The 15,019-nt window shown below is 43.5% G+C and overlaps 1 protein-coding gene across 10 annotated transcripts in view; it reads right to left on the bottom strand.

Annotated features, from left to right (window-relative positions):
- Positions 1–791: 791 nt before the first annotated feature.
- The window catches only part of LOC119021536 (plasma membrane calcium-transporting ATPase 1-like), an 85,438-nt gene continuing 71,210 nt past the window's right edge, over positions 792–15,019 (bottom strand). For 8 of the 10 annotated variants that reach the window (XM_037101882.1, XM_037101888.1, XM_037101881.1 and 5 more), the window contains 4 exons: positions 14,782–14,993; positions 14,227–14,334; positions 12,772–12,954; positions 792–4,120 (listed from right to left, as the gene is read on the bottom strand). In XM_037101882.1, coding sequence (XP_036957777.1) covers positions 3,881–4,120; positions 12,772–12,954; positions 14,227–14,334; positions 14,782–14,993 — 743 coding nt within the window. In that variant the 3' untranslated portion in view covers positions 792–3,880. Of the gene's footprint in view, positions 4,121–7,471; positions 7,683–12,771; positions 12,955–14,226; positions 14,335–14,781; positions 14,994–15,019 lie in introns of all 10 variants that reach the window. The other 2 variants (XM_037101891.1, XM_037101890.1) reach the window with 2 other exon arrangements.

The raw sequence follows: 15,019 nt of genomic DNA, 5'->3' as shown, positions 1-15,019 counted from the left end.
ATCGTTTTCAGAAGTGAGAGAAGTAAAGAGACGACCTATTTTCTTCCCTATCTGAGCTGTTTGCAGGATGCATCTGCGTAAAAATAACAACTAATGTGACAAGAAACTGCAGAGAACCTTCTTTCTTCAGGCTGAAACTCCTCAACTCATCCTCAACACTTCACCATGAACACAAGTTTTAATTCTAGGACTTCTCCAACCTGGTGACAGGCATTGAGATCAACTATAATCTTCTACTGACGGCCTCGTTTGTTTATGTGGGTCACAAAGATGCATCAGTTTTAAACTGAGACTGTGTTGTAGCCAGTTAAAAGTTCCTTGTCGCACATAAAATACTGAAACTGTGACGAATAAATCAACATAAGAGCTCAAAGAGAGTTCACGTTTGTCATTCTTCGAGGAGGTCGTAATGGGTTCAATCTTTTGATTCATTTTTTAGCGACTAAAACCCAACCCGAGACGAGCGAGTTCAAACTGTCCTCAAGTCCCGGAGACTTTAAGCATGTTGGGTTCAGGTCTGAGTCAAAGGCTCAAAGACCCTCACTGCCTGGACCGACTCTACTTTGATCCTCAGTTTTTTGGTCTCGAAGGGGATCAGAGTTCGTTTCTGGACGGGGGGGCAGACGCGCCGCTTCAAAAGGAGGCGGAGCCTGAGGCGGGACACAGCTTCGATCCTCTATAAAGTCGTCAGCTCCGACAGCAGTCAGTTGGAAAAACAGCTTCGATCCACTCATTCAAAAAAAAAATTAGTCTTAGTATCTTCAAAGTACAGAAACAAAGAAACCCAGAGGTTGGATAAATAATTATACACTCCCATTTAATGTTTGATACAGTTAGCTGTATTCACGTTGCATTTGCTGAACTCTAATGGAGTTGGATAACTGCGTAATCACATAGCGTGTAGTGTATCACAACATCTTATATAAGGTGGATATACTCATGTAAAAGGGGGCTGATGGAACGAGATTGTTGAGATTCCAATTGAACGGCCAACAGGAAGTAAACAAGTCACTGCAGGTTTCTGAGCCCTAACATCAGGTGACCAAGACGACACACGTGGCATAAATATTTAGAGAGCTGTAAAAAGTCCACGTTAGACTCATCTCATTCATGTACTGTACTGTCACCAAACTCTTCAGCCTATACATATATATTCATATATCTCCAAAATATTAAAAAGTACTTAATATAAAAATACAGAAGAATTGTAAAAAATGAGCAAAACATTGAATTTTATATGAAAACCATGCAAGAAAGATTCCCCATTTAGTTAAATAGTAACTCTAAGATTCAGGAAAGCAAGGGAATGAAAGGGAAGTGGTCGGATGAGAGAAGCGCAGGCGAACTGCCACCCACTTGCTTTTCATGTAAACATTGTAGAGGTCCTTTAAACTTGGTTCGGCAGTGACGACTGAAGATTTTCTCCTTGCTTTTTGGTCATGTTTGGAGTAAAGGGCCGGGGAGGAGGATGTAGGGGGGAGGAGGGGTCGAGGGGTCGAGGGGTCGGGGGGTGAGAAAGTCCAAAGGAAACCTCGATAACCATGAGATAAAAAACAATACAGACAACCTATAAAATATGGCTCTGAGTTACATAGAAAAAGCTCATCAGAGGGGAGGAAGAACCTAGTCATGACAAAAAAGTTGGAAATATGGCAGTAGTAGCACATTACTTCAATAAGAACAGATGATTTAGTTTCTGTTCGTCAGATCTGACAAACGAGGGAACAAAAACATCAGAACTGGTACTAAGATTTGTCTTGAACACAGACAGACTGTCCAGATTCCGTTCAGACATCTATGAACTTCCTGTTTGTTGAACTGATCTGACTCATCGACACGACAGTCATTCCCCTTTTAACAGTGTTACAAACACAAGTTAAACTTTAGAGAGAGTGGGGGAGATTACATAAAGTCAAACTAAAGACACGTGTGCACCAACAGATGTGGACTGGATGGTGCAAACTGAGACAAAGGCTCGTCCCTGGGACGTGAAATGAGGTGGATCAGACTATCTGCTCTTTCATGCTGAAAGGACTCAGCTGACCATCAGGACGCCTCCCTGTAGACGTAATCTGCAGGGACTCTAAGTCCTATCTGGTCTGAGAAGCCCCTCGGGATCCACCAGGACGAACATGATGTGTCTCTGGGGAGGAGACAAGGTAAGCTGGGGCTATCTGTCTTAGTCTCGTCCGCTGCAACCCAGATCAGGTGTGTGTAAAATGGACAAGAACTATTTATTTAGAAGAGGCAAAAGGGACGAATAGTTCTCACCCTGTGGCAGTACGGTCCAGTTTGGAGAGCCCCAAACGACATTTTTTCATGTTCTCGTGACATAAATTTGGTCATCTGTGAGGACGGCACAGTGGGGCAGTGGTTAGCGGAGGTCACCTCACAGTGTCACGGTCACAGGCTGTTTGTTTTTATTGGTTGGCAGACTTCAAGAGGGCGGGACTTAGCTAATATGAGCCTGTCAGAAGGGAGACGTCAGGGACACTGAGACAGTCAGAGGAAGAGGGAGGACGACGAACGATTACCCTCGTCCTTCACGTATTTTGGTTTTGTGTTAACCAAAGTCAAAGTCAGTTTTTCTTATTGGTGACAGTCAAAGCATTCAGCGTACGTTCTGGCCTCATTTCATCAGCGCGCTGGGGGGAACTCAGCACTTCTTAAGGAACCACAGGAACAGACACGTGTGCAGACGTTCACTGGAGGAGTGTGTCAGGGCTTTAACGTCCCCGCTGCAGTTTCCCTCTCCGTGACCTGATTGATGAGCCTGTCTCCGTCCCGTTGTGGTGACAGGATGTTCAGTCCTGCAGTCAGGAAGTTCATGGAGCTCTGAACAGACGCTGCCGCAGCCTAACACACATATGGTTGTCTAAACAGAATCCCAAATATTCATTCCTAAGTTATCATGCCACTCAACACGAATGAAACAAAACATGCATCCTACTGGGGGGGGGGGGACTTGAACCACACTCTCGTTTCCTATCGACACTGTGGACGTACTTGGGGGGGGGGGGGCAGAGAGAACCAGAACCCTGACTGGATGAGTTGAGGTCAGAGCCCCACAGAGCAAAGAGCGAGCGCCCTCTGAACGCTGCCATGTTGGATATTTTTGGGTCGTAAACATTCTGTCCTTCCACATGCAACACAGCAGCTGAAGAAAAACCAACACATACAGACACGATAAAGGGAAGAACATTTTTTTTTTTTAACAGTTGAACCTTGAACACTGTAGTGTCACACGCACAAGACATTCTGTGGAGTTTGAATCAACCATCAATTAACAATCTTTAGAGGTTTTAAAAACGAACAAAATAAAAGATTACATTTTTGCATTTGCCTAAAAATCTTCTGAACACCAAACCCGGCTGTTAGCTGTGTAGAGGAGCGAAAGCGTTATGTACATGAGAATCACTGCACTCTTTGAAAAGTTCGGTGCCATTTTTGAGAGCGATACGCAGGAATGAAGCGAGTACAGAACACAACATGCTGCTGCAAGTCCCGCAAGAGATCGAACCCAACATCGTTTTAAAAGCTTTTCAAAAGGATCATCAAGTAAAAAATATACATGAATGGACAAGGACAGGCCTTCCACAGTGGAGACTCTGGACTCCACCCTCTACTGATACATGTGTGGTGGTGGAGGTGGTGCTGGAAGGACAAACTTACAGGCAGAACGACGCCACAGTCAGTATGAAAAACACAACGCGGCAGGAATGACTGAGGGGGGTGATGAGGATGTGAAGCGCGTGTGTGTGCAGGATGAAGGGATGAGCAGAGCGATGACTTCCCTCCTCGTCGCGACAGTTCAGTTGGTGGGATGACAGATGATGCTGAGAAAGAAGAGGGAGGAGAAGGAGGAGGAGGGAGGAGGAGCTCAGATGGATGACTCGCGGCTGTGGGGCAAGGCGCTGGGCGGCACTCCTCCTCCCCCCGCCCCAGAGGAGGCGCCGGGGAGGGAGTCGATCTCGTCTCCAGTCTCCTCGGGGATGCGAGCCTCCTCCTCGGACAGGGGCACGAACTCGGGATGGACCATGAAATTGTGGATGGAGCTACGGGACTCTGGGCTCTCCAGCCCCTCGTACAGGGAGCTACGGAATGCGTTCACCACCTTAATCTGAAACAAAGACAGAGGAAAAAAAAAAACGCAGATCAACAACTACTTTATGATGGTGTGATGTCAAACAGGTAGCAGGGGCTGATGGGACACATGGTGGTCGTGCATCTGAATCTGGGCGGGGAGGTGCAAAACCACAAAACACAAACCATTAAAAAAAACAAAACAAAACAAAACAGGCTGGATGGATGGAGAAGAAAACAAAACCCACAACACATCAACACACAAAAGGTCAAAAATAAAGGTCAACATGATGCTGGATGCAGCTGAAGGCAAGAAGACAAACTGCAACTAAAAAAAATCCACCAACAAATGTGGGGAAGCATCAAATCACCAACGCTACCACACACACACACACACACACACACACACACACACACACACACACACACACACACACACACACACACACACACACACACACACACGTCTCATAGTCGACATTTCAGTTCATCCTGGTCGTGTTGGATGGGTGGGGTTGTGGTCGGGTCTCTGTGCATTTAATTCTTTGGTCGAAACTCTGATTACACAAATCCAGATGTGAATTGTTGTCTAAGATACGATTGTTTGCTGAAGCATTAAGATTTCCCTTCTTAGGAACGACAGCGCCTGAAGAACAGAAGTAGGAAGTAGGAAAACACACCCATATCTGAAGTCTTGGTGCTGAATTTGATTTATAGCTTCGTGGTAAATAATTATTTGGAGGTCAAATAATCAACCCTCTTCCCACCAATGAGTCAGTTTCCATATTACCCAGAATGCCAGAACATTTATCTGACCTGAGCCTGAACCAATCTAAAGTAAAAATTCAGTCTGTGAGGAAACATTCTTCAGTCCTCTCAGTGTGACGGTCGACACCATGAACACGCAGTGAAAACTAAGGTCTGAAATTGAACCCTGGGCTTTCATTTGTCCGATCTGAAATGTGTCTTCAGTCGGTTCTTTGATCAGATATTTCCTGATTTAAGTCAAGACAAACTCTGTGAGAGGCTGTGGGAGACTGTGTCCCCGAGGTCTTCTCTCTCTTAATCGTTTTTTGGTAATTTGATTGGATCCATCTTTATTCAGGAATACTTCAGGGCGCAACGGTACATTTATTCGCCCCTAACTGTGACGATACCGACCTCAAGGTTCAGTGTTTGCAGTCATACAAAGAATACGTCTGAGTCAGTCACAGTGGTGAGAATTAAACCGTTGTAAAGCATCAGTCTTTTCAAAGTCTCCGAGAGCACGTGGTGGATCAGACGAGGACGGTGTGGACGACAGGACCTTCTAATAAAGCAGGAAACGTCTTTGTTTAATTTCTACTGTGGTTAAAAATCTGTCAGATTCTGATTTATGAATATCAAAAACCAACTGACTTGCTGGATAACTGACTTTAGTAGCTACTCGGCGTCTTGGCCCTCTTTGCCAACTGGTTAATCTGCCTCGATGGTGTTAGTACTCGTATAGATTATTCTCAAACGATACCCGGCGAAGTAAACAACACACACACACATGCTTGGGAAAAACAACCAACACGCGCACACTGTTATAATCACATTCACAGTCAGAGTCATTTTGTCCTCTAGCCGCTCTCTTCTCTCCGACTTAAGTCGCTTCCTCTGCCATGAATCCACAGAGGCTTCAGCCGATCACACTGATTTATACGCACCAGCAGACACTCTTCATCATAATTAATAACCCTGCAGTTCAAAGCTCTCGATTACTGAAACACAGGAGAGCTGCAGGCTGCGCACTGCAGCTTAGAGCATCCATGCAACCATCTCTCACACACACACACACACACACACACACACACAAAGCTCACAAGTTAAAAAGCTCTTGGCTGTTAAACCATGAGAGACTTGCTGAGCCTGACAGATTTAACCCTGCTCAGGATTAACCCATAAAATTATCTTGGTGCCCAGGCTGTCGCCTCCGAGAAAGAGGAAAAAAAGCAACAAAGAAAATAGAGCAGGGATTTTTTTTTTTCTCCCAGTCACGAATCAGAACGCTTCGCAGCTTTGTTCTCTTCTCATTGGCCACGTGTGCCAACAGTTGTGATCTTTCATCGACCCGTCAGGCAGCAAGTCACATCAGGGTTAATAGATGCGTGTTAAGAGTTTAAATCTCCACAACAAGCAGGAGGAAAAGCAGCAGGCTGAGAGAAAAGAACTGATGAAAGGTATTAAAAAGAAAGAGCGGAAAGAGATTAAGATGAAGGGAAAAAAACCACAGCAGAAGGAGGAGGAAGCTCATAGAAACAGAAACAGCGTGAGGCTGGAGATGGAAACTGATGACGCGATCAGAAACACGAGTCTGCAAGTTCATTTTTAGATCTTTTAGATGGTTTTCAGTCACAGAATGAAGCTGGACATATTCTTTATTTTACTTTTTTGTAAACATGTATAATGAAAAGACCAAAACTAATAATGTGTTAGATTGACCCGGTCAGTGCCAGGCCCACTGAAGATGTAAAGCTTTAAAATACAGCTCACATATTTATGATTTCATTTATGAAAGAAAGCCTCAGTTCTGTTTTAAAACAACGGTGGATTTTACATTTAATAGGTGTCTTGCTGTATGTTGAACAGCAGGTAAAATGTTTTCTACCACTTCAAGTCTTTATACCAAGCTGGAAACGCTTTTTTACTCCTTCTTCTTCCCATTGTTATTATTATGATTTTAATCATCATTATTATTATAATACACCTTTTATTAGATAATAACTTTTTAGCATTTCTCTAGTGGAGTCTCCAAGCAAAAGATTTTCACACAAGTGTACTTGTACAACCAGAGTGACAATAAAGCATCTTGAATCTTGACTGACATTCACCTTCTCATCTCACTCGCAGACAGAAAGATTTCCTGATATTTAACAGACAGTGAGATTAGTGGAGCTTTGCTGGGCTTGGCTCTATTCTCAAAGCTCAAAGCTAGCTTGGTGCGCGTATCCGCCGATTAAAGAAAAATACGACAAAATATTTTTAGACGTGAATGTGAAGTGCTGAGCAGAAATGAAGACGTAATAATCCCGATTCAGTATCTTTGCTGCTAAGTGGTTGTTTCAATGCTATCCGAAGTCGAACAGTTGGAGACGTTTACTTTCGGAAATATTATATAATGTATAACACCTCATCGGTTCCAGCTTTATGTAAATTACCATCTTGTTTTTTTAACAGCTCAGATTATCTTCAGATATTTCAGATTAGTTGAGGATGTGCAGACACCTGCTGATGACAGAAACAGTGTGTAGGATTTAGTGTTGGTGAGTCATGCAGCATTCAGTGTTTCATGCAGATCAAACAGAGAAAAGAGAGTCCAGCAGGGTGAAGCGAGGTGTTAGCTGGCCTCCCGTCACCGACTCACTGCCTGCAGTAGAGGAAGAAGCAGCAGCAGCTGGGGGCGGAGCCCCGGCCGAGTTGGTGAGAGAGGAGGAGGCGCTAAGCCCTACGTGGGTGGGGCTAGAGAGAGTTTTGGCTGCAGTGGCATCATTGTGCTGGCTGACGACGGACGGCTGGCGGCGCAGGGCACCGGGGACCGGCGCCTGGCCCGTCTGGAAGGTATAGACCACATCCATCTGAAGGAAGGACAGCCATAACATACTGTTAGACAGCAGAAAGACAGAGCGAGGAGACAGGGCAGAAACAGGAAAGACTTCTGGAGAGGTCAGAGAGAGTTTTAAAGAAGCTTGATGGAAAAGTTTTTGGGTTTTGAAGGTCGGTTATCATATTTCATGTATTAAGTGCAGCACAAACCAGGTGGACAGGAGAAGTAGTTCAGATTCAGAAGCCAGGTTGAGAGTAAATGAGAGAACACTGATGCTATTCTGGAGAGGTGATGCATTAAATCAGGACAGTGGTGAATCCTGATGAGTTGATGTGCATCAGCCATCAATGAAGCTCAGTGTTAACCTGATAAAATACCCAGATAAAGATCATGTATCAACACTATGGGTGAAGATAAAGTCATTCCAGATTTAAATAATGCTACATTTAGGCTTTAAGATAGTAAGAAAGATTCTTGTTTCTTTCAAAGGAGAGTTAAAGTTCTAAATATAGGACTTGGTAGCATCTGGCAGTATGTAATTCAAACCGCTATATTGTAGGCAACTGGACTTATTTCAGTTTCTGGACGTTTCAGTTTCACCTCATCACAGGAGAACTGAAGACGCCTCTCGGATGAGAGGTGAAATGTCTGAGACCATCCAGTTGCCTATGATATAACACTTTATAGACAACCCATTTTCCCACAGAATCATCTACACAGTAGTGTTGTGTTCTGCAGCAGAGACATTAACATCAAATTGACAGAAAGAAGGTACACAGAAGAACATGACAGAGCACAGACAAGAAGAAGTGGACGAGAAGTGATGAGCAGAGGACAGTCAGAGAGAAGAACCACTGAGAGAGAAAGCCGTCGCTTAGTGAGAGACAAAATATGAAAGTCCAGAAGAACCTGCGATAGAACGAAGGGATGAAGGAAGAAACAGTACAATGAATAAAGAGCTTTTGAATCAGACTGAAAGCACTTGGAGAGGAAAAGACAGGAGGAAGAGGAGAAATTGTGTCACTTTGAATGACTGATAAAGTTTCAGCAGCGAGTTGCTGCTTGTACCAATTATTCCCCCACTGTGTTTGACTGTCGAGGCGTTGAGCGGCACAACGCTGCCCACCAGGATTAGAGAGGAGGAGGACAGGAAGAGGAGCGTGGAGAGATAAGAACCTAATTAGCTTGCAGCCTTTCGTTGCCTCCCCCTCGATCCTCCCATCCTCCCATCCCAGGAGGATGACAGACTGATATTACAGATACACAGACATGAAGAGAAAGGAGAGAGCTTCCTCTTCTCTTTCCAGTGTGTCTGATATTTGGGAGAGAAGAGGTCAAGAGCTATACTCCTGTTTCTGCTCGCATCAGGTCCTTCTTTCACGGCGCTCCGCAGCTTGAAGGAGTCACTAAGGTTGTTTTCCGACAATCCACAAATCAGCATCATGTTTCCACCTTAAGTGAAATCAAGCCTGCATGCGCTTTCCATTTAGTGGCTTCTGATCACATCACACGATCCCAATCAGCAGATGGAGTTGCAGCGTTGCAGTGGAATTGTAGGTGTTTAAATCAACATTTCTCTCTGAGCACTTTCAGGACTTCATACAGCTAGTAAAGATTAGTCTTTTTTTTTTTTGTTAAGAGTGAAATTTAAGGCTCAGCTTTTAAAAACTTGCAGTAACTCATTTTTGGCCAGTTGGAGGCAGCAGAAATGTGTTTGACGTAATGACGTTGACATATAGTCCCCTTTCAAGTTGATATGGTAATCTTATTTATTTATTTTTACATTTGGCAGTCAAGCAGCAAGGTAATCGTAAGCTATGGCAGGGCTGTGCAATATGTTATCTTTTGTACATTTTAAATGCTGCGTTACAGTAAAGTCATGTCATTTTCTGAATTAAGACCCATTACCGATGATTATTTAATTCAATTAATCGCCTTGTTTAAACAAAATCTCAGTGTAACAGAAATTATCCTTATAATATTGAAAAACTGGAAACATTTGACTGCTGAATGCTCCACTATGTTCACAAGCCAGCCTGTAACTGTACGTGTCTGCTGTTGGGGGGGGAGCAGGTAGAATTATGTGGGTTCATTGAGCTTCTTCTCTGAAAACACACGCTTGAGGCGGCTAAAAACGACATTATGAGTGCACCGAAAATGAACCATAACAGTTAAGTTACTGTCCAGGCAGTTTAACAATGTGCTGAAGCTCCATAAAACTGAGGGGAGCTGCAGATTCAAGTAAAACCTGCAGATTCATCATTACGAGCGAACCCCTTTCACATTTTCACATTGTTACAGCAGTTTGAAATTAATATTGAGTATGACTGTTGCAGAAACACGGTTAAGTATCAGAAAAAAAGATATTAACAGTTGTTTCTGGAAAAGGTCACATCTGAAAAAAATATTAGAAAACGGCAGAAAAAAGTCTAATAATTCTGTCAGTGTGAGTCGTTGAGAGTTTGTGTGAAGAGGCAGAGAACAGAAAAACGATATTAGGTATTATTAATTCAGATGTGTTTACCTTCCGGCAAAAATCTGAATAAGTCGGTCCACCGCTGACAGGAAAACACCTGACCTCGCTAACCGCGTGTGTGTGTGCGTGCATGTGTGTGCATGTGTGTGTGTGTGTGTGTGTGTGTGTGTGCGTGTGTGAGCATGAGAGACGGATAGAGAAAGAGAGAGAGAGAGCAGAACGTTGGCTGCTGTTACTGTAGGTGGGTGTTAGCATCAAGGCTAATGAACCCCATAGGGACAGAATGGGACTGCTTGTGGACATGCTAATGCTCAGTGAGTGCTGATCTATCCTGTAGGAGGATGTTAACACACACACACACACACACACACACACACACACACACACACACACAGAGCAAAGTCCCAGACTGTGCGATGAGTCACAGGGGAAGAGCACCCTGTGAAGGTGCTGCTGTTTACCTCCGCTGAAGAATAAAAATATCCAATAAGCTTTTTGTCCCACGCTGGATGCCATCTTTAATTTCTGTGCTTTAATAAAGTGGTTATGTACTGAAGCTCTCTAGCGGAGTGTGAAATTAACTAGACAGCAGTTCAAGTGTGTGTGTGTGTGTGTGTGTGTGTCACAAATTCCTTTCCCTGTTCCAGAGTTCAGGAGTTTCCTATGGAACTACTCAGGAGTTAAAATTAGCAGAGTTCAGCAAAATGAGTCCACACTAAAGTAGTCCCACATAATCCAAAAAGCATTTATATTCGTTCGCTCACATTTGAAAGGGGACGTTTTATCAGCTTGGTTCACGTATAAAGATTTACACAAGCTTCCTTCTCTCTCGTGAGGACAGGAAAACTACTGAGCAATCCATCATCATGTCCGTGCTTGACTTTGGAGACGTCCTTCACTCTCATACTTCTCATTCCACCTTAAAAAACAACTTGCGGCGGTGAACCACTGAGCCCTGTGGTTCATTCACTGTATGATAGAGTGGGATGGTCCTCAAAGGCAACAGGAAGAAAACTACACACAATCTGTTTTTCATTTCTAAATGCCTCCTACTGAAGCTGTCTCAGTGATTATAGTTTAATTTCTGTTCAGAATGAACACTTCTGTTCATTAGAGCAGATCCCAGGACAGTTTAACGCCAATTATCCCAGTAAATAATACATTTGGGAAGACTTCCTTCTAGTACCTGGCACCTTATAAATGCAATGAATTATAAAGGACTATAAAGCTTGACAGTCTTGTTGCGTTGAGTAACTTTAAATTATACATTTGGATAATTTTAGAGATGTGTTAGATCGTTTCTGATTACTGTCTGGATGTGTGCAGGAGTCACTGGATGTGTTTTGTTGTGTCCCATCTCTTCTCCTGCTGTTCGGGATGAGGTCTGACAGCATTGTATCATGAAGCTTTTTTGAATCCCTTATCAAACCCTTCTGGTTTTTAATTTATCATTTATTTACAAGCTGTTTTTATTTCGGTATCGAACCCACAGAGAATCTACTTTGCTGAAAGGTTGCAGGACTTTTATCACTGATCTGTCACATTCATTAATCATGACTCGTTTTTCCTCTTTGCTCTGAGGGATAACAGTGTTTGCTCCTCACTGGGGACCTGTGCCACAACTTCAGAAGCTAAAGTAAAAACAACACAGTGGAAATAAATATAAACGTAAACTTTAGCAGGGTAACAGGGTAAAACGGGGCACAAGGCAGATCCTTACTTCAACACAGTGGATGGTTGATAAATACTGTATGATAGTTTTGTTTGATAGTGACATTCGACGCAAACATCTTCCCACAAATCCTGAATTTTGCAGGTTGACTTTGGAACTGTGTGTCATGTTCAGTCAGTCTTTCATCGAATTGAGCGATCGGTCTCGCTACCCCTCTGAGACGCTGCCTCGGCTGCTGTCTTCCACCATGACAGACACAGAACGACACCAGCAAAGTGTTGACCTCAGTCTGTCGGGTCAGACATCTGGAGCTGTAATCATGTAATCTGACTGTTCTGTGTGTGAAGATTAAAATCCAAGCAGGACAATTTGTTGTAGCTTTGACCTCTTGAGTTTTTCCTTTAACATTTAGCTCAATAGGTTCCAGGTTTTTCAGGAAACCATTCTAAACACTTGTTTTTTAGTAAAACATTTAAGAAAAAAAAATGTTTTGGTGCTTCATTAAAATCATATTTACAATATATTCTGTTGACTCATTTCTGCATCTTGAATTAAAAAAAAATGCTTTAAGTTTCTGAAATACATAAGTCCAACATGGCAGACATTTACAATTATAAACTGAAATGTTTGTAGTGAATAAAGTTTGCTGGGACAGTTCGACTCAGAGTTCAGTTATTCACGTCTCCTCAGCTCAGCCGACGTTTTGCTCGACTTTGGGAGGATGAAGTTGAGGAGGAGGCTGAACTTGACTGTTAGTTTGTTTTGCGAGTCCAAAAAGAAACCGTTTTGTGTTCCAAAGCCTCTTGTGTCACCATGGCAACTGATGTTTTCTGCAGCTCTCATTACACAATAGATGTTTGAGTCAAGTTATTAACATAAACCTATAAACCCACAACCTGGGAACACAGAAAGTAAAGTTGGTGTTAAAGTTGGCAGTGTGCTGGGTTTCACGATGAGGCACGTCGGTCGTACCTGCGTCTGGATGCGGTTCAGACCTCTGAACCAGAGGATCTGGCCTCTCCTCAGCTCCATCTCAGCATGGTCGATCTCATCGGCGCCCTCCGTCAGCTCCTCCTCGTGGATCTCCTCCTTCGTGATGCCGTGACCTGCCTCCTTCAGGAACTTCAGGTGGTGGGTGGGGATGGCCGAGATCAGCTGAGTTTGGGAAAAAAAAACAACAATATTTTGTTTTAGGGCCACTCCACTTAACTGGTTATTGGTGATCCTACTTGGCCTGTGAAATTAGTTTTTTAATATTTTCTGTTGCTGATGGAATAAAATAACCCTGATGATGTCACAGTGATGTCATCAGGGTTACACAGCTTTGGCTAGGGGAAACACTTATGGAATGTGAAAGAGGGTTTGACAAATGATGCTGTCAGTTGCATTACGGGAAATGTAGGATACCTATGACTATTGCCTCCTTTCGTCTCCTTTCAAAAACAAAAATATCTCAGCCTCTTCTTTGTAGTGGTGAGATAAATCTACAGCGTGCCCCTTTAAGACTGACAATGATCAACACCATGAATGAACTTTTGGCTGAATTTCAGTACTACCAAGCAATCATCCCCTTAAAGCTGTGCTTAAGCTCAAATCTCAAAATACACGACTACTAGGGGAAAGTAAAAATATCACAACAAAGACCAGTGTTGTTTTATGTAAACCTTTAATTTTGTTTTGCCGATTTATTTTTTTTATTACATTATGTTTACATGTTCTTTTCTGTTCTAAATCAAATAAACATCTGATGTAATGGCCTGTTACGGCAGATTACCTGTGTAGTTTTACTGGCTTTTGTTTTGTTGTTTGTGCATCGTTCAATTAAATAAGAGAGGAGACCGACGCAACCAACTTCCTCCTGCAGCTGCTCTTCAGCACTTTATGCATCTGTCACCTTCTCTCTCCCCCGGTACTAACAACAAGGAGTTTTACCTATCAAATAAATCACAGACGTCAGATCAGTCTGTCTCCGTCAGCGTCTTTCTGTCTCTCTCTTCACAGTCTCTGCCCTCCATCTGAACCCACCAGGCTTCTTACGTCTGAACTTTATATAATGTATGCTTTCTAAACGTGTGTGTGTGAGTGTGTGTGTTAACAGGATCATGCATGTGACGGCGTGTTTGAGTGCGTGTGTGTATCCACAGAGGGACTGACACGCTGGGTTTGTTTTCCCCCTGTGCTCGTAAACAGGAGTCGCACTGCTTTCATGTGCTGAGCTCATTACCATGGCGATGGTTGTGATGGCAACCCTGCAGCAGCAGCAAGTGTGACAGGCAACAGTTTGCTACCACAAACCTTATGTATCCACCTCTTCATCTTCTCCTCAGTACGCGTTGTTAGTTCTCAGAACTCAGATTTTTTTTCTTTTTTAAAATGCGATGCTGTCAGTTCAGAACAAATCATCAGTGGTTCTGGTTCTGGTCTCACCTGTCCCCACAGCAGCTCGCCCACACCGATGAACACACACCACAGCCACTGGTCGATGGTCAGAGCCGTGCACGAGAACGGCTTTCCTCCGAACTGGACAATGATGATCTAAGAAGGAGAAGAAAACGCAGGACAGGTCAGAAGATTAGCTGAACTTGAACTGGTCAAGTTCTCACAGACATACTGAACTCCGCCACGGTCTTCAAGGAATAAAAGTCCACATTTAAATGTTTCTTACAGTCAGTTAATCCTATGTACAGACCCAAAAGAACAATACACTGATCTACAAACAAGTAAAGTCTGTGTATCCAAAGCCTGATATTCCTGTTCCTCTGTACCACAGAGCACCATTAAAAACACATCAGTGAGTCACACTGTTGCGCTGGGTGACATGTTCCTCCATTACAGTGAACACACTAATTTATTTTGACTCAATCCCACATCACAGTCCTGCTGCAGGAGAGCCCCCAATGGGTATTTTGAAATCGCTGCATCAGATGATGATGATGATGATGATGATGATGATGATGATGATGATGATGATGATGGAGTTACCTGCAGGGCAAAGGTTCCGAGCACCACGCTGCAGAAGATGGGGTTCCTGTAGATGCCTTCGAACACGTTCCTCTCTCCGTGGATCTTCCTGGCGTTGATTTCGTTGAAGAGCTGCATCATGACGAACACGTTGAACACAATGGTGTAGTGCTCTGATGGTGGCGAGTGCAGGGGAGCGTTGCGGCCGCTGTCGATGTCGAAGAAATTCTCACCTGAGGCGCAATGAAGGAAAAGATTC

The sequence above is a fragment of the Acanthopagrus latus genome, chromosome 6, assembly GCF_904848185.1.
Source record: "Acanthopagrus latus isolate v.2019 chromosome 6, fAcaLat1.1, whole genome shotgun sequence".
NCBI classification, from domain to species: domain Eukaryota; kingdom Metazoa; phylum Chordata; class Actinopteri; order Spariformes; family Sparidae; genus Acanthopagrus; species Acanthopagrus latus.
The sequence above is the reverse complement of the archived record's forward strand: the minus strand, read 5'-3'. Positions and strand labels throughout refer to the sequence as shown.